A 27526-nucleotide genomic window follows, 5' to 3' on the forward strand; every position below is an offset into this window, starting at 1 on the left:
AGCCATTTCATTAAGTGAATTATTTGTAATCACTTGGACAGTAGTGAATGCTTTAATAAATATTAAGCACTAATACACAGTCAGTCACCTGGCCATTTGTTTTGTATGTTCATTCATTAGGAGTCATTTTTTATTACAGTTGCACCTAGGAACCTGTCATTTAATCGAAACAGTTGTTTTATTGGAATGACAGTAAATGGAAATGATTTCTCCTTAACTGATTAGCAGGGACACATCTGATTAGCTTAAGTGGTGCTTTGACCCAATGCTTAGAAGGTACGAATTTCTAAGCCGCAATCTTAATAGGAAGGTAAAATGTTCAAACTCATCCAGCCAATCTGGGCTTTTAGACATCTAAGTTGCTTAAAATACACCTGCAAATACTCATGGGGTGCAAAATTGCACCTCCTTTGCTCACAATTTGTGTCCACCACAGGAGCCAGTGTCTGAAAATCTGGCTCGTCATCTGGCATTTTCTGCAGATCTTTTTCTCTTTTGTTTCCACTTGTGTCTAATCCTTTCTCCTTCCCAGAGGGATCCAGTTGTGTATTGGCGGGGGAGAGCAGATCCTGTGCTGAACTCTTGCATGCTCCCACTGCGGCAGTGCAGAGCAGTGCAAGGGGGAGGGATGGGGGGGTGGGTTCATGACCACTCCGCCGCAGTGGCCATAACCCCGTGTAAAGGAAAAGGGCAGGGGCTACACGTGCCAATGTCACTCTGAGGCTGGTGGCTTCATCCCAACTTACCTGAGGTTTTCACAAAGGTCAAGGATTTGCAGCCCAGCCCTGAAATCCCTTGCTCACAGGAGTAATTCCTACTTACATGATTAATCATCCTAAGCTAAGGACTGCTCAGTTGAGCCCTATTTGCAGGACAAGCCCTGAACCCCGCAATGCCAATCTGCTCATCGGGATGTCTGAAGGCAAGACAGCTCCAGCTACAGGTTTTACCTGTTTGTGCTGACTTTTCACCGTCTAGGAACAAAGTCCTTTTTTCTTGCCTGTGGGTATCGAAGGTCCAGAAGAAGTTCACGATATAACCATTCACCTGTCAAGGAGCAACACCACAGAGAATGGCTGATCTGTTTGTTATGCTGTTTTTATATGCTGTTGAATGAAAGTTTTAAGTCTTCATATTATATTTCCTGTAACAACTAAGGGACCTGGTGTCATCAAAAATGGAGTTTATTTACCCTCCCCAGCCCACTGTCTCTGGGGGTCTCAATCCATTCCCCATCTTTCCTCCCCTAAGGTTCAGAGGCAGTATAATAGGGGAGCATCAGGGAAACCAGATTGTGGAAAAAGGGCTGAGTGTTTTTAATAGAGCTGGTTGGGAATTTTGGTCAGAAAATGTTGATTTGTTGAAACCGAAACTGTCTGCAAGAAATCGTCTGTTTCGCCGAATCTTCCAAATCAAAATTAAAAAAAAAAAAAAAGTTTTGAATAGAAAAGTTTTCGCTTTTTGATTCAAAATAGTTTTGTTTGAAAATATTAGTTAATTTATGCTTCTAAGAAGTTAAAAAAATAACAAAAACTTGATATTGAAATAAAACAACTGACCCAATCTGAAATGTGTTTTTCAGATTATCAGTTCATAAAATTTGTTGATATTTTGACTTTTTCCCATCCCAAAACAGGACAATTCCCCTCCCCCCCAAATCTCACTCTAGCAGGCTGGGAAAACCGTTTCCCTGTGATTTTTAATGATGAAGGCAAGGGAAAGCTATTTTTTGTTCTTGCTTTGCTGGCTTGTTGTTATTTAGGATTCCAACACATACAAATCTCTATCAAACAATTCACAGCCCATGCAATAAGTGCAGGTGCCTTCGTTGTGTTCTGAGTGAAATCTGATTATACAGGATAGAAAAAAGCCCCACTTCTCTATCTTTCCCTCGAGCTCATCTGAAACTCTCCAGGAAACACCTACCTCAGGTAGACCTACCTTCTCACATGAGATGAACTGTGTTAGCTCACAGCATAAGGAGATGTCATTAATTCTCTAAATTACAAGGCATACATAGTTCTACCAGCATCCTCTGCCTTTGTATGGGAGCTGGGAACCCTTTCATTACATGGTAAATACCAGACTGAAGCAAGGTACTTACACATTAAGTATTAAATAATTCTTAAAACAAAAACCCCAAACCCTCAATGACAGTATATTTGTTTTCTAATCAGGTCATTTGCTTGAGGACAGGATTATTTTTGGCCAAACAAGACTCAGATTGTCATTCTTGTTTATGTTTGCAGTGTTGGTGTAGCCATGTTATATATCCTGCCAAATATTTATGACTGATCTAGCTCCCTCTGCTCTGGTTATAGCCAGGAAGTTCAAACTTTACCTTAATGTTAGTGTCCACTTTCAGGGTGAAACTTATGGAGTTTTCATTGCAACTCTCAATACGGATGGTAGGCGGTGGGATGACTGAAGGGAAAGGAAGAAACAGACATGAATTAAACGCCAAAAACATAAAACACAATCCTATTTTTATGGGGCTGGATAAATGCAGTTTCAGTTACTAACTATCCTGAAGGTGTTTTTCAAAAAAGAGTTTCCCCATCTATAAAAGTTGCTCGAATCTTTTTAGCACCCATCACTGCTCCTACAGGAACCTGTTGGAGTAGTGTGCCGACGTTTGAAAGGTACATCTTAAAGGGAAGTTACTGTTTTAACCTGGGGTTGCTTAAATGCAAGGGATCCTATACACCAGGCCATCCTAAAATACAGCCCTAGGCTTCCCTGTCTTTCTAACCACAGGATGAAGACAAAGCGGATCGGATGTAGGTTTTTTATTGCTTGTGAATTCGAACAAGCAATTATTTGCTCTTGCAACTCCTGAAGTAAATGGCACAACTCCCACTGACTTCAATGAAGCAGAATCAGGATTGTATTGAGAAAGATACAAGTACCACTAGCATATTTCTTCCAAGAGGCCCCAAGGCCTTGGTCCTTCCCTTGAAGGAAAGTTTAATAAAAGCAGGATGCGTGGCAAACACCTCTGTTCAGTCTTATCATCTTACTTCCCATCTGCTGCCCTACTGTATCTGTTTAGATTGCTATTATGTCCCCTAGGTGTTGTAAAATATGCCTCCCTTCCCTACAGCAGATGATAGGCAAACTGCCCTCTCTGCTACAAAAAGCCTTAATTGTGGAAGGAAAGATAGATTTCTGCTTCCAAATGTATTAAGGTAAGACCTGACGGGACCAGTACTTTAGAGTAATGGGTAAAGAGAGGAGAATGAGGTTAGAGAAAGCAGAGCTGCTAAAAAAATGCAGATGAAAATTGTTGCAATTTATTCCTCTTCTGTTTTCCCAACTAGTTCTCACAATTAGTTACTGGTTGCTCTTCATGTTACCAAGGATACTGCATTTTCAGTAGCATTGTTTCCTCTTCTCTGTCTTTGTTACAATGGGGAGAGAGCACTTAGGGCTTGTCTACATTACCCCCTCCCCATCCAGTGTAGACCAGGCCTTAGATCTAACAAGTTAATGCTGAATTTTTAAAAAAGGACACTGTCAGCAATTTAGGGATGAAAACGTATGTTTTATTTCAAAAAAGTTTATATAAAACTTGATAATTTAAATGATTTCATGATTTAAAAAAAATGCCACAGAAACAGGGTTTTGTTGTATTTAAACAATATCTGCGACCTAACCATTGCAACCTTGTTCTAAAAAAATACCACAGAAACAGGGTTTGGTTGTTGTATTTAAACATTACCCTGCAATGTCTGCAATCTAACCATTGCACCCTTGTTCTAATGCATGGGCTCCTGAGTGAAACTGACTCGCCTACGTTGACAAGCTACATGAAATGCAAAAGGCAAAATCAACAGAGCCTAACAACCCCAACCAAATAGATTTTAAAAGTTCTTCAGTATAAATAACCAAACGATTTATTAGTAATGGGAGTATGAAATTTGGTTGTCTAGAGCTATGATTTTTAATTTGACAGTCTACGTTCTTTTTAAGGTTTCAGAGTAGCAGCCGTGTTAGTCTGTATCCGCAAAAAGAAAAGGAGTACTTGTGGCACCTTAGAGACCAACAAATTTATTTGAGCATAAGCTTTCGTGAGCTACAGATGTAGCGAGCTGTAGCTCACGAAAGCTTATGCTCAAATAAATTGTTAGTCGCTAAGGTGCCACAAGTCCTCCTGTTCTTTTTAAGATGTAAATGCTATAGCTCCTCTTAATACAAAATACAGCCAATTCAGTACAGATATGAAATCACTAAGGAAAAGACAGAAAACTACGATTCATGCTAATGCTTAAGTTCAAGGTTTTTTTCTGTGTTGTCCGAGTCCATTTAAACTGAAACCCAGAAAAATGTTTACCTTTGCCTTTCATGGTGGTTATGGACTTGGAATCACTCCAGTTTCCTACGCCCCGGCTAGTTACTGCAGCAACCTTTTTCAAATTAGAAGGTGAGTTAAAATTTTATAATGAGAACAATGAATGAGTTTAGAAAAGGGTTACTGGTGCAGTGGAACTGATGAGAAATGGACTTTGAAACAAAACACAACAGCTTGTTTAATGACTTGGTACTATAAGGTTTGTGAACAGAGATAAAGCAGAGCTGCTTAGAGTTAATTAAAGTAATCTATTGAGATACATTGCAGATAACAGTATATGGCGAGATCTTTACCAAAAAAGCATGTAAATAAGGGGGGCTGGAATAATTCTGCCCAGTATAACCTAGCACTCCCATGCCGGCAGTAATTTTAGCCCCAACAATTTATTAGAAAGTGTCCTGTATACAGAAGTGATCGTGCATATAGTAAAAGGTACCCGCTTCTTGCACACACATGGTATTATACAAGTAACAGTAAGAATAACTTTGATTCATGAGGGTTGTATCCTGCTATCTGAATTGCCATGAATATAAATGAGAGTTTAGCATGTGGAAAATTGGCAAGTTAAGGCTGTACTCTTCGCAGTGTTCGCTTTGCAGGCTTGCCTCTCAAACTCAAATCCTGTCTGATTTTGATCTAGCCTTTAGCCCTCCCTAGCATCTCTCCTGCCCCATCCCCAACCTAGAAATACAGGGCTGGAAGGGACCTTGAGATGTCATCATTACTTGCTGTCCTACAATCAGTGGACAGAAAACAATTGATCACAGTCCTCTTTACAACAGTCCTTAACATATCTGAAGACTGATATCAGTTCTGTTTCTTTCCCCCATGATACAATTACAGCCAAATCTGTCTCTGACCTATATCCTGTGCAACCAAAGTGACTTCAGAACTGTGCCATCTGTGGATGACTTTTACAACTGCAACTTGGGTTTCTTGGATGGGGTGAAAATCTAAGGACAGAATTTGAGCCTTAACTTTTGCCTTTTTTTGTCAGTACACAATGAAGGAGTCCGCAAATGTGCTGGCCTTCTATGTACTTTTAGCAATACAGTGTCTTAACTTGCCACGGTGGCACTAGTCTGTCAGTTAACTCAGTGCAGTGCTCCGATCATCCAGTAAAAGAAAACCCACTTGAGAATGTGTACAGTACACCTAGAATCACCGGCTTTTAAAATACTCACTCTTAGGGTGTATAATTTGTTGACCTGCACATTCTCAATCTCGGTATAGTTCTTACTGGCTCTAAGTGAGGACCACTCCTTGGAACCATTTCTACTGTATTCCACCTAACAGGGTGAAAACAACAGAGGAAGGTCACAGTCAACAATACAACAGGGTGGGATGGGGGATGGATGGGTGGCTAGCTTTAAAGTACCACGGATCATTAAAACTACACAAGGGCCAGAACTCAAACCCTCAATCTGAATGCTCAGATCTGGGGTGGGACACAGCACACTTGTAATCAAAACCATGCAACATTTTCCCCCTGTTTTATCTAACTCCAGAGATGGGGAGAGACTGTCTTTACAGTATTTGCTATGTGGAACCCTTTATGCAGCGTATAGGGACCCCTGGCTGCATTTCTCCTGTGAGAAAGTGGATGGAAGATTCCACTCTGCTCCACTGTACCCAAAGGCAGAACCTGGTCTTTATCAATGATCAACAAGGCTATTCATTCAGGGGCCCCATCAAGCACATAAAACCTTAATATAATTGATTAAAGAACTAATACAAGCTTCATCTTACCAGCTCTGACAAGTATAAAGGTTGGATTTATTCTGTGTTTAGGAGACAGGTGCGTCTTAAAGTTGCCAAGTTTTTTGAACTTTTTTTTTTTTTAACTATTTTTTATCAGTCTAACTCAGGGGTAGGCAAACTTTTTGGGCTGAGGGCCACATCTGGGTGGGGAAATTGTATGCAGGGCTGGGGCAGGGGGTTGGGGTGCGAGAGGGAGTACATAGTGTGGGAGGGGGTGTGGTGTACAGCAACGGGCTCAGGGCAAGGGACTGGTGCAGAGGAGGGGTGCGGGGTGTATGAGGGGACTCAGGGAAGGGGGTTGGGGTGCAGGAGGGGCGTGGACTGTGGGAGGGAGCTCAGAGTAGGGTTTTGGGGTGCAGCAGGGGTATGGGGTGCGACGGGGCTCAGGGCAGGGAGTTGAGATACAGGAGGGGTGCGAGGTGCAGGCAGGGAGTTGGGGGGTGGGGTGCAGGAGGGGTTCGGGCTCTGGCCCAGCGCTGCTTACCTAAAGTAGCTCCGGGATGGCAGCGGCGCGCCCCGGGGTCAGGGCAGGCTCCCTGCCAACCTGCCCTGGTCCCACACTGTGTCGCTCCAGGAAGCGGCCGCACCATGTCCCTGCGTGGCCCCTGGCGGGGGTGGGGGGCCCACAGGGCTCCGCATGCTGCCCTTGCCACTCCTCCAGGTACCTCCCCTGAAGCTCCCATTGGCCACAGTTCCCCATTCCCAGCCAATGGAGCTGCGGGAGGCGGTGCCTGGAGGTAAGGGCAACGCACGGAGCCCTCTGCCCCCTCCCTGCTCCTGGGGCCACAGGGATGTTGTGCCGAACACTTCTGAGAGAGGTGTGGGGCCTGCGGCACCACGGGGGGCAATCCCGCGGGCCAGATCCAAAGCTCTGAGGGGCTGGATCCGGCCCACGGGCTGTAGTTTGCCCACCCCGGTCTAACTGAAAGAAAAAGGAATCCACCCCATAGAAACAGGGACAATCACTGTCCTCCCATATGTCTCTAATAAATGCAGATGACTTTCTTACATTATTAAATCTGAACTGGAATTTCAGTGACTATGTATAGAGGCGATTTTGCCTGAGCTCCCCAATAAAACTCAATTTTCCAACATCCGCACCTCAATCTCATTTATTCATCTTCCTTGGTATTATTGTAATGGACCTGGAAAAAAATATTTACATGATCTTTGCAATAACTGCACTGTGTCTTCTGCTCCTGTTTCGACTCCGTCTCTCATCATTGTTAAAGCCTCACAATCTAAATTAACTGAGCTGAAATTCACTCTAATCTCCAATGACTTGAATTGTAAGCTCTGTGGGGCAGGGACCATCTTTCTGCTCTACAGTGTTTCTACAGTGCCTAGCACAACAGGATCCTTGTCCATGACTAGGGCTCCCAGGTGCTACACTAATACAAGTAATTAACTGTAATAATTCAGGAAAACATTTTAGCATATGTTTAAATCCCATTGATTTAAATGTCAGGTTTCAGAGAATGTATCCGATGAAGTGAACTGTAGCTCACGAAAGCTTATGCTCAAATAAATTGGTTAGTCTCTAAGGTGCCACTAGTCCTCCTTTTCTTTTTATTGATTTAAATGAGATTCAATCAATGCTTACAATTGAACATGTGCTTAAGTGCTTTGCTGAATTGGGACTTCTGTGCAAAGGGGCTCACACAGGCCGTATTAAGGGCTTGAGTTATGCTGAATCTTCCTGCAGATGGTATGTATATGCACGGGGGGGAGCGAAACATACTTCTGGCCACTTCAGTCTCACTTAAGTGCATAAAACAGGCCTCTGTGGAATTTTGTGATTTTCACCATGAGTGAACAGCTGCAGATAGTTTTGTTCAGAAGGGTCAAATTCCCAGAGCCATAAACCACTGACGCCCTTTGCAGTGAGGAAGGAATCCTTTCTTCTGCTGCACATGCAGGGCTCCCATTCAGCTTTGGGTCTTGACTGAGGAACAAGTCGCAGAATACTACTTACAATGTACTCTCGGATGAGGCCGTGGGCATACATGGGCGGAGCCCAGCGAGCAATCACCACGCCTTCCACCTCTTTCTTTAGGGACAGCTGAAGATGAAGGGGGGGATCGGGTACTACCAAAGAAACAAGCGAGTTAGGGACAGACTGACCACAGGGATCTGTTCATCAGAATCATAAGGGGAAAAAAGTAAAGAACAAGTGTCCAGATATTAGTGAGCAACTTATTCCCTACTGGAGCTTGGTCACACCACGGAGCCAGTGGGCGCGGGGAGTCAATGTAAGAGTGCACCCTTCCCATGGATCCTCAGCTAGCAGAGTGCCCTCGGAAGGGGCAACTAACAACCTATTGCTCATGGGAAGTGGAGACCCACATGTGGGAGGCTGCCTTCTGTGTGCAGATCTGCAGGGAGAGGATCCAGGCTCTGAATGTGTACCACTCATCCCTTAGAGATGCTGTAACTAGAGGGTGCAATCTGGCCCCAGTGGAGTCAACGGGGGTTGTTCTGTTGACTGCAATGAAGCCGGGATTTTGCCCAATGCGGTCAGCATCAAACTTTATTTTGTACCTTTTCCCACCCCCACCCCAAAAAAAGCACAGATAAAATGGAGGGACATCATTGTATTCCTTCCACAGAGCTCTTCATGGCTCTGTAAGAGGAGATGAATTTCCCAGGAACACCTTTGTTTTGGGTAGATTCGCAAAATTACAGGGGGCAGATCCTTGAATCAGTGGAGTTATTAAAATTTACCCCAGCTGAGGCTCTGTCCCCTTGCCTTCTGCAAAAAGTTGTGGGATGCTATTCAGAAAGCACGTCTCCATCTTCTCTTTTGTGGAAGCACAGTGCTGTGGCTACTTGACGGATTAGAAGTGTTACATATGCAGGAATTTAGAACAGAACATGCAAAGACCACTTACAGCCCTCCGGCGTACGCAGAGTGATAAAGTCATTGGTGTTGTACACTTTGCTGAGGCACTGGACCTGAACTTTGACCTGATAGGTGCAATCTGGCTTGAGGACTTTTAAGACACTGTTTGTTTTGTTACTGTGAGTTTCTAAAGTTTTCCACATGCTTTCGCCAACCATTCTGTGGGAGAGAATAAAACCACTTAACTCAGGAAGTATTTCAGTAGCCGGAGATGTTAGCTTGTTCTAAGAGCACCCATCATCTAATGACACTTTAAAGGCCTGCTTAACGAGACACTATTAACTTAAAGCTAGTCCGCTTCAAAATATGAGTTAAAAGTCATTGAAAGGTTTACACTTGCCACTTTCTAAATTTTTTTACAACACTGCCTTAACTTCTTGACACTTTTTCTTTCATGGTAGCTCTGTGCCACACAAAGGCCTAAACAAACAAAAGGGGAAACTGACTACACACAAATGGCTGGAAGTTGAAGCTAGTCAAATTCAAGGGTCATGGTGGATTCTACATTACCGGCAGATTTTAATGTCACAACTGGCTTTTTTAAAAACAGATATGATCTAGTTCACACATTAATTATTTTGGGGAAGTTGTACAGGATGTGTTATACAGGACCCCTGACTAGACTATCACAGTGGTCCTTTCTGGCCTTAGAAAGTATTAATTGAGAAAATGCTGGCAAATGCACAAGGTAAACAATCTGAAAAACACAAAGACAAATAATTTTTCTGTAATCTCTTCTAGCTAAAGCCATTTCAAGTCTTGTTGGTAACACTAATAGGTAAAACAGAAATGAGATTTTTAAGTTGACTTCACAAGGTGCTTAAGAGAGTGCCTGTCTAGCCTTAAACCAGGGTGGACTGATTTAAAACGAAGTGATTTAAATTATCAATTTTAATCAACTTTTCCATTTGTACATCACTTATTTTCTAAAGAGCGGTGCATTCTCAGTGGTTGATATAACCGTTTTGATTTTGAATTATGACGTGATTGGAATAACAGAGACTTGGTCGGATAACTCACATGACTGGAGTACTGTCATGGATGGTTATAAACTGTTCAGGAAGGACAAGCAGGGCAGAAAAGGTGGGGGAGTAGCACTGTATGTAAGGGAGCAGTATGACTGCTCAGAGCTCCGGTATGAAACTGCAGAAAAACCTGAGTGTCTCTGGATTAAGTTTAGAAGTGTGAGCAACAGGAGGGATGTAGTGGTGGGAGTCTGCTATAGACCACCGGACCAGGGGGATGAGGTGGATGAGGCTTTCTTCCGGCAGCTCGCGGAAGCTACTAGATCGCACGCCCTGATTCTCATGGGTGACTTTAATTTTCCTGATATCTGCTGGGAGAGCAATACAGCGGTGCATAGACAATCCAGGAAGTTTTTGGAAAGCATAGGGGACAATTTCCTGGTGCAAGTGCTAGAGGAGCCAACTAGGGGGGGAGCTTTTCTTGACCTGCTGCTCACAAACCGGGAAGAATTAGTAGGGGAAGCAAAAGTGGATGGGAATCTGGGAGGCAGTGACCATGAGTTGGTTGAGTTCAGGATCCTGACACAGGGAAGAAAGGTAAGCAGCAGGATACGGACCCTGGACTTCAGGAAAGCAGACTTCGACTCCCTCAGGGAACGGTTGGCCAGGATCCCCTGGGGGACTAACATGAAGGGGAAAGGAGTCCAGGAGAGCTGGCTGTATTTCAAGGAATCCCTGTTGAGGTTACAGGGACAAACCATCCCGATGTGTTGAAAGAATAGTAAATATGGCAGGTGACCAGCTTGGCTTAACGGTGAAATCCTAGCGGATCTTAAGCATAAAAAAGAAGCTTACAAGAAGTGGAAGGTTGGACATATGACCAGGGAAGAGTATAAAAATATTGCTCGGGCATGTAGGAATGATATCAGGAGGGCCAAATCGCACCTGGAGCTGCAGCTAGCAAGAGATGTTAAGAGTAACAAGAAGGGTTTCTTCAGGTATGTTGGCAACAAGAAGAAAGCCAAGGAAAGTGTGGGACCCACAGTATTCTTGTCAGCAAGTTAAAGGGCTGGATGAATGCACTATAAGGTGGGTAGAAAGTTGGCTAGATTGTCAGGCTAGTGATCAATGGCTCCATGTCTAGTTGGCAGCCGGTGTCAAGTGGAGTGCCCCAGGGGTCGGTCCTGGGGCCGGTTTTGTTCAATATCTTCATAAATGATCTGGAGGATGGTGTGGATTGCACTCTCAGCAAATTTGCAGATGATACTAAACTGGGAGGAGTGGTAGATACGCTGGAGGGCAGGGACAGGATACAGAGGGACTTAGACAAATTGGAGGATTGGGCCAAAAGAAATCTGATGAGGTTCAATAAGGATAAGTGCAGGGTCCTGCACTTAGGACGGAAGAACCCAATGCACCGCTACAGACTAGGGACCGAATGGCTAGGCAGCAGCTCTGCGGAAAAGGACCTAGGGGTGACAGTGGACGAGAAGCTGGATATGAGTCAGCAGTGTGCCCTTGTTGCCAAGAAGGCCAATGGCATTTTGGGATGTATAAGTAGGGGCATAGCGAGCAGATCGAGGGACGTGATCGTCCCCCTCTATTCGACATTGGTGAGGCCTCATCTGGAGTACTGTGTCCAGTTTTGGGCCCCACACTACAAGAAGGATGTGGATAAATTGGAAAGAGTCCAGCGAAGGGCAACAAAAATGATTAGGGGTCTGGAACACATGAGTTATGAGGAGAGGCTGAGGGAACTGGGATTGTTTAGTCTGCGGAAGAGAAGAATGAGGGGGGGATTTGATAGCTGCTTTCAACTACCTGAGAGGTGGTTCCAGAGAGGATGGTTCTAGACTATTCTCAGTGGTGGAAGAGGACAGGACAAGGAGTAATGGTCTCAAGTTGCAGTGGGGGAGGTTTAGGTTGGATATTAGGAAAAACTTTTTCACTAGGAGGGTGGTGAAACACTGGAATGCGTTGCCTAGGGAGGTGGTGGAATCTCCTTCCTTAGAAGTTTTTAAGGTCAGGCTTGACAAAGCCCTGGCTGGGATGATTTAATTGGGGATGGGTCCTGCTTTTGAGCAGGGGTTTGGACTAGATGACCTCCTGAGGTCCCTTCCAACCCTGATATTCTATGATTCTATGATTTGGTACATCTTTTTTGCTATCCAGGGGGCACACTATAACTAAATACATTTATTTCAGCAATTACATAGCTTAATATTTTCAGATTCTTATTTATTGTACATGTTAGTATGTTAGAAAATGGTAAAAGATATATTGCTTGTTTACTTGATACTTAACTTTTTTCTTATGATGAGAATGGTAACTGCAATTTAACACAAAATGGTATATACAAATATTTGTATTAAACAAAGCAGCCTTGCATATTTTGGATGCATAAACTTCCTTTATCAAAATATGTTTCACATTTACAACTACATGATTTATTAAACAGAGGGGTTAGCTGTGTAGTAAGCTGATTAAACATTATTTCAGGTCAGCCTGGGAAAATTTTCAAATATGCCTAAGTGAAAGTGACTGGCCCTTAAGTGCCTAGTCTCACCAGAGCCTCTTGAAAATGAGACCATCTCCTTTGTTACTTAGGCTGAGCTATTGCACCTTATTTATAAAGCCTGACCTCAAAAGTTTTCCCCAATTTTCTTTGTATAGAAAAGCATCCTTTAACTCAAAGTTTTTGATAGAGGCTCATGGATTTATCGTATATATCTTGTATTAAAATTGTATTTAAATATTGTAAGCTATTATAATAAATTTTGGCCTTAATGTGTTTTGTATTAAATTCAGATTTCACTTTAAACAAAAACAACTTATAATTTAAATAACAAAATGAAAAAAAATCTGATCTCAATTAAAGTGTCACAGATTTTTATCTACCCTGCTTTTAAACATGAGTAGTCACAATGAATTTAGGACTACTCACATGCTTCATCTGATAAAAAAAAATAATCAAGATTCGTGCAATTTACCTGTAATAGACATTATACACACAGGATGTTGAGGACATTTTTTTAGGTCGAGCCCACGTTAAAGTGACTTCACCAGAGAAATCAGCCGTCCACTGGAGATTCTGGACTTTGTACACAATTGTGTCATCTATGCAGACAATAGAAAATACTATTTTAGAGAGGAAAATGAAAGCAGTGCTTTACAGAATAGGGGGCAAAGGGTTACGTGGCAGAAGCAGTGCATATAGCTGTAGACTGAAGCATACACGTAAACAATCAATGCCCACAGACAAAGCACCATCTGAAATTATTCAGAAGAGCATTAACGGTCCTGGATTGGCCCTTTTCACCAATCTGATCTAAGAAGTCACTTCTCTACTTGTGGAACACCTCTAGGTCATGAATCTCTACAAAGCTTGTGAACTGTCCGGATCATGGACCTTTTCTGCACGCTTTTCTTTATAATGCCGAGAACACAGAGGGAGGATGGCGAAGAAGGCTGGTCTTGGGGCCAAGGCAGTGAGATTCAGGTGATCTGGATTCTGTAGCTTGCTTTGCCAGAGTCTCCCTCTGTGACCTTGGGCCAGTCATTTAGTTTCTCTGTGCCTCAGTTTCCCCACTTGTAAAAAAGAGGAAAATTGCACTTCATTACCACACAGACATGCTGGGAGGATCCATTCACTGATGTTTGTGGGACACTTGGATAATACAGCGCTGAGGGCTGCGTAAGCGTCTAGACAGATAGCTGGTGCTAACCAGCAGTGTTCAGATAGTGTCATTTATTCCTTTAGGTCACCTGCTTCTTTCTCCTTATTGGAGAATGTGTGCGAGGCTCAATGTCCGAGTAAGCCGGGCTGCCAATCAGCTCTACAGTTCGGCTCTGTGGAAGGCAGCGCGCTCTAGCGGCTGCAACAGGGGACTTGCAACCAGGACACTCGTTTCTAATTCTAGCTAGTGCCCTGCCCTTCTCTGTGCTTCACTTTCTCCATCTGAAACACATGAGGCTTAATCGCCAGCTGTTCATTAAGTACTGTGAGATCCTCAGCTGGAAAGCCCTAGAAATATTATCAAAGCTAACGAATGTCTGGTAGTTCCACACTCTCCACTCACTGCAAATACAACCCCCCCCCCCCCCATATCTGCAGGCCACCTTATTCCCCTTTATGTGCAGTCTGTCGCGCTCTGTGTCCCACTCCCCCCCCCCCCATTGCTCAGCTGCCAGGCCTCTGAGCTGTGGACTCCAGCTCCGCTCCCAGGACCCTACTTAGCCCACTGGTTTCATTTCCAGTTTATTAGGGAAACTAAACAGAGAGCTCTGAGTTGCTCCTGATAGTTTCCTAATCATCTGAAAATTAAACCAATGAGCCTACCAGCCTATGGGGGAGGAGATGAAATCTCCCAGCACCAGCAAGACTAGCAAAATAAAGCAAGGGTTTCTTGCCTCACTTCAGCATTCCAGCCCAGCTGTGGGTCTCAGTGGCTCCTTGGCCCCCAGTCTGGGCCGCTTCTCAGAATCAATATTTAATTAAAGAACTACAAACTGATTGATGTTCAGTACCCCGAGCAGTTTACTGGGAAAATGGCTGAATCCCACATCTGGGAAAAGACAGTGATCGATGTTGTTATTATCTACCCAGAACGGACCAGGACTTCCAATCAACGTGTAACACGTCTGGCTCCAGGGGTAATGATGGAGGGGGAAACTGAAAGTGGGGGAGCGAGGGAGTTTAGCTCTGTGCCTGTGCACTCCGGGATATATTTTCAGAGCAGGACACAGTGGGCAAAACGCACCCACTTATTGGCTGTGCTAATCAGGGAATGTCCTGTATTTGTATGCCGCTAAATGACTAATGTTATTTGCCTGCGTCTGCAATTGCTGTAGATGCATTGAAGGAAATTATGTGTGTGGAAGCAGGAAGGGAGGTGTCCGATTGTGAGCGGGAGGGGAGATGGACCATACGACTGTGAACAAAGCAGGGTTGATCAAGGTGATTGTGAATGAAGGACAGGCACCCGTGAGACAATGTCTGTATAATAATGTGGTCTGTGCTATGGAAAAAATGAGAACTTCCATGTCAGTGCATTTACTTACCGGTGCAGTTTCTCTCATCGCTACTATCTGAACAGTCCAGAAATCCATCACACCGTTCTGTTGTCATGATACAGGCTTCCCCATCTTCACACTTATAACCATTCGGGCATGATAGTGTGCTGTGAGTAGCTGGAAGATGGAAAAGCATTGCATGATTCAAAGCAGGAGAGCTCATTTACAAGTTTCCTGTCCGGAACATCTCACACAGTGCTGTCAAGCATGACGCTAAACCGCAGCCATACTGAAATGCAGAGGTGGCCGCATCTCGTTCATGGGTAAAGTGATCCCAGTATAGAATTTGTAATTATTGTTGTTACTACGTCCATATTAGAACATCTTGCTGAGAACTTCTGGGGTGAATGGCATGACAGTGTCAATCACTAACCATGCCGGTAACTAGAGTGCTCTAGGAGGGTTATATTTTGCACCCTGAGGTTAAGAAACTAATCTTCAGTTGTGCCAAACGGTAATTTTTAAAAAAGCAAGGGATAGGTAATGGTTTTATTGTGAGCTTTTAGCATAAAAACAGAAATTTTAATGCATCTCTCTATAGATGAAGGGACTGAGCTTAATTTTCAAATTTGGGAAGTTGAGGCAAAATGGCAGTCTGGCATCTAAAAAGGTGCCCACGTTTGTTTGAGTCTCTAAGCCCAATTTTCAAACACTGAGTCAGATTTTCAAAAGTGCTCAGCCCCCAGCAGCTCCAATAGTTCTCTGAGCATGTCTGAAAATCTGGTGCTATATCTTTCTGTCTGTACTTAATATATATATTCACATATATTTCCCCGCCGCGTGAATTCTGAATGTGACATCCGCCTTTGTATTGTTTTCCATATCCTTATCACATTTTCACACGAGGCCAGCAAGAACTTGACAGTGCCCCAGTGAAGTCAATAGCAAAACTCCCAATGAGAGCAATATCACACTATGAAGCTACCAACTACCATCCTGTTTTAATTAATGTTTTCTGATCAAGTCATATAACATTGTCAGGGTATGATGTTATAAACAGACACAAACTGAATCTCACTCAAAACTTATTTTTCCAATTGGAGGGAGGAACAGACACCCAAGCATTAGTCTTTTCGCAACATACCCTTGCTATTTCTCTGATGTTAAAGCCATATAAAGAGGGCAGTCTTGTCTAGTGGTTAGCGCAGTAGGCTAAGAGTCACACGAACTGGGCTCTACTTCTTATTCTGCCCTTGGCCTGCTGTGTGAATTTGCGCAAATCACTTCCTCTCTCTGTGCACATTTCCACTTCTGCTCTTTGTCTACCTTGTCTGTAGAGATAATGAGCTCTATGGGGGCAAGGACCATCTTGCACTAACTCTGTACAGCATCTAGTACCGTGATGCTCTAAACTAGGCGCTACCGTAATACTGCTAATAAATGTGTGTCTGTTTTTACTTTGGTACTGCACTAAATGCATTACAGTGCATTATTCATTGCATACCACTAGCATGGATTCCGCTTGCACTGACGCGATGTTCTGTGGTCTTTTCTTTAAAGAAAGCCTTGCTCAGAGAGAGCTAAAGCACCGCTCAGCCTGTGGGAAATGAGCACTTACGACAGTTCATTTCATCTGTGCCATCCTGGCAGTCTCTCAAGCCATCACATCGCTTCCAGTTAGGGATGCACTTCCTCAGTTGCTGACACTCAAACTCAAACCTGCTGCACCGGCCGAGGGAGGTGGTGGAAGTCGCAGTTACGTTGACTACTGGGAACCAGAGGAAGAGAATAGTCAGCAAACTACACAAGCAATAGCAGAACCCCCCCACTGGGCAATGGCAATGACTGACAGACTGAGTTGTCTATTGGTTCCTCTAGTTCAGAATCGGTTTGCATCTCCCCACTCCACCAGATGGCAGCCGCTTCCTGTATAAAGAAGTAACTAAATCCACCGCTGCCTCCTTTACCAAATCCCATATGTCCTAACCAGGGCCAGCTCCCCTCACTGTTTCAGGGGTTACAGTGCAAAAGCTGGCCTGCTACTCTAAAGGCAACCTACAAATGGAGATGCTGGCATGTGCTCAGGCTTCTAAGTCTGGAAAGGAACCAACCGCAGCTCGCTCCCACCTGAAAGGTGTCTCTTCCTATACACAATCAGAGATTGTTATGGCTGCAAGCATGTAACAACCTACTTTGAGCTGGGACAGAGATGTGTTTTCTAAGCAGCCACTGCTCCATGGCAAATATTTCCACTGATTCTCAGAACTCAGAGTGAGTGAGCCAAATTCTCTCCTGCTACAAGTGGGTGCAAGTCCATGTGAATGAACAGATTGGCACCCTTTCACCCAGCATATAGTTTGGCCCAAATCTTTTCTAACATTTACATTTGGGGCTTTATTTCTCAGGAACACATCTGCAGGGAATATCCACCACTGAGTGTAAAACGAAGCAGCAGGGAAGGAGAAAACCTTACATAAAGTAGGGCAGGCTTCTTCATCTGAGCCATCTGTGCAGTCCTGATATCCATCGCAAACCCAGCTGTTCATGATGCACGCGCCACTGTTGCAACGGAAGTGGTTAGGTAAACACGTCACTGGGGCGGATGTCGTAAAGGGAAGGATCTGTGAACCTAAAAATAAACCAGTGAGAGTTGATCTTACTGGACATGTTCCTACGTCTGATTATGTGCTAAAAGCTTTTTCTGTTCCTAGGAGACTGAAAGGCAAAATCCCAGGACATCAGTTGGAAAAGGAGGAGGATGGGGAATATGTCACAAGCACAGTGTTTTTATTCTAGCAGCACAAAGCTGGCTCCGAGAGCCAGACCTAAACATAAAACAAAGCTGCAGTCAAAGGACAGGAACCTGAGGGTGAAAACACAGTGATGCATCTTACTGGTGTGTTTTTAAAAGGGTAGTACCACTTTAAGTGCGGGAAGGTGCACAGTGATTGCAGTGAGCTTTGTAGCCTTGGTCCCTGCAGGATGCAGACTATTCTACTGCCCCCTAGATTTCCTGCAGACATTTCCCTATAGCAGCTTCCAATATACATGGGTCTGCTCCTATGCGCCCTCCCCATAAGTGGATACAGACAAGCCACAGCCTCGTCAGCGCAGAGAACTCCAGTAGGTCAACACAGACAAAGTATGCATTCTGGCTCAGCACAGAAACCCTCTCCACATGCTAAAGCCATGGTCCCGCAAATCAGATCAAAAAAAAGATCTACCTGGGAGGACCCTTATATAATCCCAAGGTTCCACTGAAATCAAGGTTTTTCCATAAACAGATCTGATTGCAGCATTGGGGCCTTGATCAAGACAGCCCAGATGCCTTGTTGACCAGATAAAACAGTCAGGAAAGGATGAAGGGCTTACCTGTCTGTCACACAACTTAGCAGGGGATTTAAGGGAAGGGTGTGCTTTCCTCCTAGCAGGAGAAATAGGCAAGGAGAAGACCTCTACAGACTGCAGCCCAGGTGGGGAAGGGGAACTGCTTTGATGTTACTCGAGTTTTCAACTTAACCAATATTGTGCCTGAGGGAAGGAGCTGTAACAGACACAAAGACCACCAGCTTACACGATAGCACGCAATCCAAAGAGCCTGGTCTACATGCCGCATGTGTGCCGATTTCATTAAATCTGTTTAAAAACCAATTCAGTTAACTCTGTGCAGCCTCCTAGTGTGAACGTGCTCAACCTGGTTTAGGTGCATCTATGCTAGGGAACAGAGTAACAGCCGTGTTAGTCTGTATTCGCAAAAAGAAAAGGAGTACTTGTGGCACCTTAGAGACTAACCAATTTATTTGAGCATAAGCTTTCGTGAGCTCATCCGATGGAGTGAGCTGTGGCTCACGAAAGCTTATGCTCAGATAAATTGGTTAGTCTCTAAGGTGCCACAAGTCCTCCTTTTCTTTATGCTAGGGAACTGCATCAATTTAACTACACGGGTTTCTAAACAGATTATGTGAAATGGGTGCACATATTTGTCTGTAGACCACGCTAAAAGATTCTCTGCTGGACAGGAAGCTTCTGTACCGTTTATTGAAACAAACATACTGTGTAAAAATGACTGAGTCAGGGTACTTTTGTTTTGTGCTACAATCAATGTAAAACATGGAACTCACTGCTTGAACAAGGCAATAATAAGGACTCAGCAGAGGGCTAAGTGCTACAACTGTGATGTATCAGCTGTTTTAAAAATGAGTGGCTCGATGGAACATAAAATCATCACTGATAAAGTCTCCAGATGACACAGAGATTCAGGGAGTGGTAAATAAGGAAGAGGACAGGTCACTGATACAAAGCAATCTAAATTGCTTCGTAAGCTGGACACAAGCAAACAATATGTGTCTTAATAGCTAAACGTAAAATTATACATTGAGGAACAAAGAATGTAGGCCGTACTTACAAGAGGGGAGACTCTATCCTGAGAAGCAGTGACTGAAAAAGACTTGGGGTCATGGTGAATAATCAACTCTCATTGTGAAGCTGTGGCCATTAAGGCTAAGGTGTGATCCTTGGACATATAAACAGGGGAATCTTGAGTAGGAGTAGAGGCTATTTTACCTCAGCATTTGCCATTGGTGTGACCACTGCTAGAATACTGTGTTTGGTTTTGCAGTCCACATACCAGAAGGATGTTGATAAATTGGAGAAGGCTCAGAGAAGACCCATGAGAATGATTAAAGGATTGGAAAACATGCCTTAGAGAGAGGGATTCAAGGAGCTCAATCTATTTAGCTTAGCAAAGAGAAAGTTAAAGAGTGACTTGATCACAGTCTACATGAGGAGCAAAAATTTGATAATGTTATAGCAACAGCTGGAAGTTCAAATTAGACAAATCCAGAGTGGAAATAAGGTGTAAATGTTTAACAGTGAGCGTTATTAGCTTTTGGAACAATTTACCACTAATTGTAACGGATTCTCCATCACTGGCAATTTTTAAATCAAGATATGGGATGTTTTTCTAAACTTTGTGCTCTAGTTCACACAGGAATTAATTCAGGGAAGTCCTATGGCCTGTGTTATGCAAGAGGTCAGATTAGATGATCGCACAGTGGTCCCTTCTGGCTTTATAATCTATGGAACAGATAACTGAGGCAGCAGCCACCCTTGCTCTTACCCCCACATTCCTTCTCGTCAGACCAATCACCACAGTCGTTCTCCTCATCACATTTCCACCGGTTAGGGATGCAGTGGCCATTCTCACACTGGAACTGGTAGTAGCGAGAGCAGTTCGGCACTTCCGTTGGGTTTTCTAACAATGATAGGAAATTGTCATGAGGTCCAGCATTCCTGACTCCTCGGTGACCCAGGCTCTGTCCATCCTAAAGGTGAAGCCTGACTAGTGGTGCTCCATAGCTCACAGAAGCAGTGCTGTTTTCCTGATAAGCAAACCCCCATCCCTCACAATCTCCACTAGGGTTTTGTCATTGTTATTTACGCAGCTCCCGAAGTGGGCTAGATGGTGTATGGACAGGGAATAGAAACAGCCTCTGCTCCATGGAGCTTACCATTGAAAACCAGATCGCGCACAGTAAGGCAAGAGATGAGGTAGGGGGGAATGGAGTGGAAAACGTGGCTAACACAGTCTGAACATGCGGTTGGCTGTGCATGTTTTCCTAAGGCTTGCAGGGAATAATTACTAACCCTGCTCTCAGATATAAGACTGGACTGGGAATCTGTGCAGCAAATGTGCTCACATATGGCTTCAAGTCAACCACAGTATAGAGAAGGCCCGATATCAGATTATCAAGAATTCAGTGGATATGGTCATGGGAGGCAGCACGGTCTAGTGGATAAACACGGGACTGGCATTCAGGAGACCCGAATTCTGTTTGCAGTTCTGCCACTGGACTGCACGGTAGCCTTAAGCAAGCTAAGTTACTGCTCTGTGCCGCTGTTTCCCTAATGGTAAAATAGGGATAACGATACTGCTCTCATTAAAACAGTGAAATCAACAAACAAAAAACGCTATCCATCTCTCTCTCTATAAAGTGATTGCAGTCTTCCCCATGGTGACCACTTGGTATCTTAGGGTAAGGCAATGCTGTTAATACTCAAAATAAGACTGAGCTGAGGTAGGAAGGGTTAATGATCCTCTCTGCTCACCACAGTTTGCTTCATCAGAGTAATCCCCACAGTCATCCATCCCGTCACATTTCCACACCAAACTGATGCACACGCCATTCTGGCACTGGAAGTTGAACTGGTCGCAGGTCCGGTGAAACTCTGGGTCTTGAGCTAAAAGGGACAAAGCGAAGTTAAAAAAATAAAAAGTCAAATGCAGCTGTTCTTTCTGAGAGCTTTAGTACAAAGGCAAAGGGCTCAGATCGTGGCTAGCTGTGAGGAGGAGAGGGCAGGGCACAGAGAATCCAGTTTGCCTCATCGCAGAATGGTTCCTTGTGCATGGTTGTGCAATGGTTCCTTGTGCATCTGGCCTGCAAGGACTGGCACTGCTTCACACAGACAATGCTGCTAGCAACCCACAGGAGATGGAGCAGCTTTCTGGCCAGACAGGGGGAATGGAGCTGATGCACGGGAAGCACCAGCTGCACCTTTACAAAGAGCGGAAGCAGATTCCTTATACAGCAGCAAGACATCAAACACTAACTGCCTAGAGCTTGGAAGAAACATCCTCTGCACGCAGAATAGCCCATAACTGTCTATTATGGGCTTCCCTGCACCTTCCTCTGAAGCTTCTGGCACTGGCCACTGGAGGAAAGAGGATACAGTACTAGATGGACCACTGGTCCAGTTTGGCAGTCCCTATGTTCACACACAGACGTACACTCCTCCAGCTGCCCTGGCTGGCATTACATTGACTCAGCTGGAATGATCTGCGAGAGAGGATGTATGCACCCACTGGCCCCAAAGCAGCGTCTGGCTGTAAAAGCCAGGTTAGAGTCCTATGGGCCAAAAGCCCAGCTTTGTCAAACATGCTGGTGAAACAACTGGTCCCACTGAACTTGGATCAAAAGCATCCCAGGGATAAAAGTAATTGCTTGGATTTTGGTGACAACCCACCCAAAACAGCAGCCAACAGAAACCAGGATTTTTAATGTCAACGAAGTGCTACTCAGATCATTTACATCCAGAATGGTCCTGATTTAAAGGAACATACAAGTGGCTTGGTATGTCACTGACACAGTCCAGAAAAGACACACTAAACCCCTCTGTGCTCTCCCGAAGGATGCTTATTTATTCCCTTCTGGTATCTCTTCAGAGCGGTGTTGCCTAGTGGATGGAGCATTGGACTGGGGTGGGGCTCTGCAGATCATGGTTTCTAATCACAGTTTTGCCACTGGCCTGCTGGGTGATATGGGGCAAGATATTTCACTGCCCGGTGCCTCTGTTCCCCCCCATGAGGATAATGGTACTGACCTTTGTAAAGTACTTTGAGATCTACTGATGAAAAGCACCAGGTATTAGGTAAAGGCGAGGTTATTGGTATTGCTGTCACACTTACAGCATCCAGCATAGTTGGCGTCTTCATCCGAGCCATCCCGACACTGCACAATGCCGTCACACACCATGGAGTGGAACAGGCACTGCTGCCGGTTCTTACACACAAAGTCCATGTAACGCGTGCACAGGGGGTCTGGAGGAATCAAAGGGATTGCAGGGGGAATGACAGCATTTCAGTGCATGGCGGTAAGAAACATTTGTACAGTGCCTAGCACAATGCGATCCTGGTCCGTGACTAGGCTCCTACATGCTATGGTAATACAAATAATATGTAATAACTACACTGTACACCAAGTTCTTTTGTTGTCTAATCTATCTGTACTTAACCACCCTCTCTGACTTACAGAGAGTCAAATACAGTGGCTAGATCTTATCAAGCGCTGGATAATTTTGATGACCAATAATACAAGCTACGCAGCTATTCAGGCTTATCTTGTGTCATGTGTCAGGATGAAAGCGACATGCAGTAGGTATTAAGAAGGAATCGCCCGCCACCCTGTCTATACAGCTACATAGGTGGCTATGTACATTATACAGGGAGCTTTTGCTTTCCTTTGAAGCATGAGGTGTTCTAGACGGGATGTGGTATTCAACTGACCCATCTGGTGCTGCAAATTCTGAGTCCCTGTGTGTACCCACCGCAGTGCTGTTCATCAGAGCCATCAGAGCAGTCATGCAGACCATCACAGTGCTTGCTATTTGGGATGCAGGTTCCATTCGGACACTGGAAACCGTTGCACTTTTTTTCTGAAATTCATTTGAAAAAGCAGCCTTAAGTATGGAAGAACTTCAGCACAGAGGAACATAATTAGGGTTTGGTTTTGTTTGTTAGTCCAGAATGGCCAAATCCCAGGGGCACTCGACACCATGAAGAAAACCCCCAGGATCAGCTGCACCCTTTGTCCATATAGTCTATTTAGATTGGAGGCTCTTTGGGACAGGGACTGCGCACGCAAAGGGTCTTGGACGTGTGCCACAATAAACCAAAGAATAATGATGTGGTTTTAGGGCTCCCCAAGTTTGCTGCTGTTCTGTTGCATCCGTTTAAGAGTGACAAAGCTAGTGTCCATTCCATAAGACGACAGGCCAGTGACTTAGAAAGTAACAACTGTAATTTCCCCCCACCCCTCGGACGAGATGAGAGCTCTCACCACACTTGATAGGGTCCTCGTCGGAGCCATCCTGGCAGTCAGCGTCGCCATCACATGCCCACCTCTGGGGAATGCAATGCCCATTGTGGCACTGGAAACTGGAGGCTTCACACGTATGGTATACTGCTGAAAACAAACAGAAAAAAAGGAAGCATTTACAGACTCATTGATTTCAACTAGGCTCCATGTAAATCAACCACCATTTTTTTCTTTTGTTTATTTGTGACACATTTAAATATATGTTCACATACATACTATTATTAATAATTACTATTTGTATTGTGACAGCATCTACGAGCCAGAGTCATGGGCCAGGACTCCATTGTAGTAGGCACTCTACATGTTGATTTATCATCCTCTAATGGGTGTCAGGGCTCCAGGGTTCCATTTGGCTGGCTTACTGACTTGCTCTGTGATCCTGAGCAAGTCATCCTATCCTCTTGTGCCTCAGTTTCCCCACCTGTAGAATAGGGACAGTACTTACCAACCTACTGTGCCTCATAAGGTTGACTGTGGAGGTTAATGAATGTTTCTAGAGCTCTCTGAGACCTCTGGAGTCAGCCCTTTCTTATCGTTTCAGTCCTTTGGGTCAGTTGGCAAAGGTAATGATGTCTGGCCCTTGCTGAAACAGCAACTGACAAACCTTTATATCGGAGGTGATACCACCAAAAGGGTTTTGAGCACCATTGCCATCTGCTGGCAGGGAGGATCTGCACACAAAAGTCTGACTTGGCACTGAGTGTCAAAAAGAGAACTTGTTTGTATTTTAGGTTCTCGAAGATATTCCTAACTAGACTTAAGATGGGATTTTTCAAAGTTTCCTAGGAGACTTAGACACCCAATTCCCAGTGGATATCGATAGCACTTGGGCACCCACCTCCCTTAGGCTCCCACTTTGAAAATCTCTGCCTAAAATATATTTTGTTTAAATAAGTCATTCTGGAGCCTAATTTATGTGCCGTACCTCTTCAAATAAAAAAAAACAGCCTAACATGAGAGAATACTCTTCATCACCTAGAAAAAGAGCAACATTTGATTTAATTAAATTGCATGCTACTACATTTTAACCTAGCTAGTGACATGAACTTCCAGATATTTGAAATTACTAGTCCTCTGGTACGAATATTCTATTAGGTATTCACTGTGAAATGTTATTATTTTAGATAAGAGCAATAAATGCGGCCAGCAGAGTTAGATGACATGTTTCTCAAATAATTGTGATTCTTATTGATAATTTCAATTTTAAGCTTAAAAAACCAATACACTTTCTGAAGTAGGTTCACTTCTTCCTCGAGTAATTCTCACTCAGAAAGTCATGAGAGATCAGCGATACCAATATGTATGTCCTTTCACACCCACACACTTGGAATACTAACTACTGGAATCCCCAAGCTAAACAGTTCCAACCATATATACTGAAGAAATTCTGTAATGGATTTAGTAATTACATACGTCTAAATTCTGTGGTTATGGTTTAAGCATAACTCCCATTGATATAAAAGGGAGTTTGCTCAAGTAAATTCTCCAGAACTTGATCCAGAACCAGGACATTTATTGTTTAAAAATATATATGTTTGGAAAACCGCATTTAAACCTGAAGAATTTACACTGCGTAACTTTAAAGCCAATAAAGCTGATAATCTAATCTGATCTCCTGCATAACCAGATTAGAGACCTTCGCCCAGTAATTTCTGCATCTAACCTATACCTTCTATTTGGGTTAGGGCATATCTTTTAGAAAGACAGCTTGTCTTGATTTAAAGATTTCAAGTGATGGAGAATCCACCACATCTCTAAATAAGTTAATTAGCCTCCGTAACACTGCACCCCATATTTTTCATAGTGATATTATGATATGATTATGATGTATTTTATGAAAGATAGGTGATGTGAGATGTCATTGGAAGAGTTATATTTGCTGAATATGATTATCCTATTTGTATGCATGTATCATTTTTGTATCCGAAGGTATGAATATTGACTATGTAACTGTATTTCAAATGTAGTCACCCCTGGGTAACACCCACTAGACAAGATGTTTTCAGCCTAGATAGTGGGTGGGGAAGGGCCTATTCAGGGCAATGGGCCATTAGGAAAAAACAATAGCCATTAGGAGAAGCTTATCTCCCACCTGGGGAGCCTTCCCGAAAACGCTACAGACAGCCTCTAAGTAATGGCTGCTATGACTCTACAAGGACATATGATGAAACCATATGTCTCTGGACTCCATCTTGGGATGTCAGTATTTTCCCACAGACTAGTCTGGGACCCACGCTTTGGGAACACAGGATTCCTGCCCTATGCAAAAACTATATAAAGCAGGGAGTGACATCATCTGGACTTCTTCACTTCCCACTCAAGAAGACTCCTGGAAACACCTGAGGAACAAAGACTGAATTTGGGGAAGTGCTGGACCCAGGCTAAAATGATTTTTAGCCTGTGAATGAGACACCTGGGGATTCCAAGCTGCAAAACAAGTGCAGCTTGCCCCTTAAGAATCTGCAGCCTGCTAGTATCATCATAGAATCATAGAATATCAGGGTTGGAAGGGACCCCAGAAGGTCATCTAGTCCAACCCCCTGCTCGAAGCAGGACCAATTCCCAGTTAAATCATCCCAGCCAGGGCTTTGTCAAGCCTGACTTTAAAAACCTCTAAGGAAGGAGATTCTACCACCTCCCTAGGTAATGCATTCCAGTGTTTCACCACCCTCATAGTGAAAAAGTTTTTCCTAATATCCAATCTAAACCTCCCCCACTGCAACTTGAGACCATTACTCCTCGTTCTGTCATCTGCTACCATTGAGAACAGTCTAGAGCCATCTTCTTTGGAACCCCCTTTCAGGTAGTTGAAAGCAGCTATCAAATCCCCCCTCATTCTTCTCTTCTGCAGGCTAAACAATCCCAGCTCCCTCAGCCTCTCCTCATAAGTCATGTGTTCTAGACCCCTAATCATTTTTGTTGCCCTTCGCTGGACTCTCTCCAATTTATCCACATCCTTCTTGTAGTGTGGGGCCCAAAACTGGACACAGTACTCCAGATGAGGCCTCACCAATGTCGAATAGAGGGGAACGATCACGTCCCTCGATCTGCTCGCTATGCCCCTACTTATACATCCCAAAATGCCATTGGCCTTCTTGGCAACAAGGGCACACTGCTGACTCATATCCAGCTTCTCATCCACTGTCACCCCTAGGTCCTTTTCCGCAGAACTGCTGCCTAGCCATTCGGTCCCTAGTCTGTAGCGGTGCATTGGATTCTTCCGTCCTAAGTGCAGGACCCTGCACTTATCCTTATTGAACCTCATCAGATTTCTTTTGGCCCAATCCTCCAATTTGTCTAGGTCCTTCTGTATCCTATCCCTCCCCTCCAGCGTATCTACCACTCCTCCCAGATTAGTATCATCCGCAAATTTGCTGAGAGTGCAATCTACACCATCCTCCAGATCATTTATGAAGATATTAAACAAAACTGGCCCCAGGACCGACCCCTGGGGCACTCCACTTGACACCGGCTGCCAACTAGACATGGAGCCATTGATCACTACCCGTTGAGCCCGACAATCTAGCCAGCTTTCTACCCACCTTATAGTGCATTCATCCAGCCCATACTTCTTTAACTTGCTGACAAGAATACTGTGGGAGACCGTGTCAAAAGCTTTGCTAAAGTCAAGAAACAATACATCCACTGCTTTCCCTTCATCCACAGAACCAGTAATCTCATCATAAAAGGCGATTAGATTAGTCAGGCATGACCTTCCCTTGGTGAATCCATGCTGGCTGTTCCTGATCACTTTCCTCTCATGCAAGTGCTTCAGGATTGATTCTTTGAGGACCTGCTCCATGATTTTTCCAGGGACTGAGGTGAGGCTGACTGGCCTGTAGTTCCCAGGATCCTCCTCCTTCCCCTTTTTAAAGATTGG

General features: G+C 44.1%; 2 protein-coding genes across 8 annotated transcripts in view; one reads left to right on the forward strand and one right to left on the reverse strand.

The window, feature by feature from the left end:
- Positions 1 to 27526, forward strand: part of LOC140901775 (uncharacterized) — a 296321-nt gene that overhangs the window by 239739 nt on the left and 29056 nt on the right. The gene's annotated exons all lie outside the window — the stretch shown is intronic.
- SORL1 (sortilin related receptor 1) overlaps positions 1 to 27526 on the reverse strand; it is a 105885-nt gene that overhangs the window by 11560 nt on the left and 66799 nt on the right. The window contains exons 26-40 of one of the 3 annotated variants that reach the window (XM_073321246.1): positions 23608 to 23733; positions 23096 to 23203; positions 22458 to 22589; positions 21101 to 21232; positions 20112 to 20246; positions 17466 to 17621; positions 16611 to 16757; positions 15041 to 15169; positions 12970 to 13096; positions 9004 to 9173; positions 8088 to 8200; positions 5536 to 5640; positions 4334 to 4406; positions 2342 to 2424; positions 951 to 1047 (exon numbers count right to left, since the gene is read on the reverse strand). In XM_073321246.1, the coding sequence (XP_073177347.1) occupies positions 951 to 1047; positions 2342 to 2424; positions 4334 to 4406; positions 5536 to 5640; positions 8088 to 8200; positions 9004 to 9173; positions 12970 to 13096; positions 15041 to 15169; positions 16611 to 16757; positions 17466 to 17621; positions 20112 to 20246; positions 21101 to 21232; positions 22458 to 22589; positions 23096 to 23203; positions 23608 to 23733 (1833 nt within the window). Of the gene's footprint in view, positions 1 to 950; positions 1048 to 2341; positions 2425 to 4333; positions 4407 to 5535; positions 5641 to 8087; positions 8201 to 9003; positions 9174 to 12969; positions 13097 to 15040; positions 15170 to 16610; positions 16761 to 17465; positions 17622 to 20111; positions 20247 to 21100; positions 21233 to 22457; positions 22590 to 23095; positions 23204 to 23607; positions 23734 to 27526 lie in introns of all 3 variants that reach the window. The other 2 variants (XM_073321245.1, XM_073321244.1) reach the window with 2 other exon arrangements.

Source organism: Lepidochelys kempii, chromosome 22 (genome assembly GCF_965140265.1).
Source record: "Lepidochelys kempii isolate rLepKem1 chromosome 22, rLepKem1.hap2, whole genome shotgun sequence".
Taxonomy (NCBI): Eukaryota; Metazoa; Chordata; order Testudines; family Cheloniidae; genus Lepidochelys; species Lepidochelys kempii.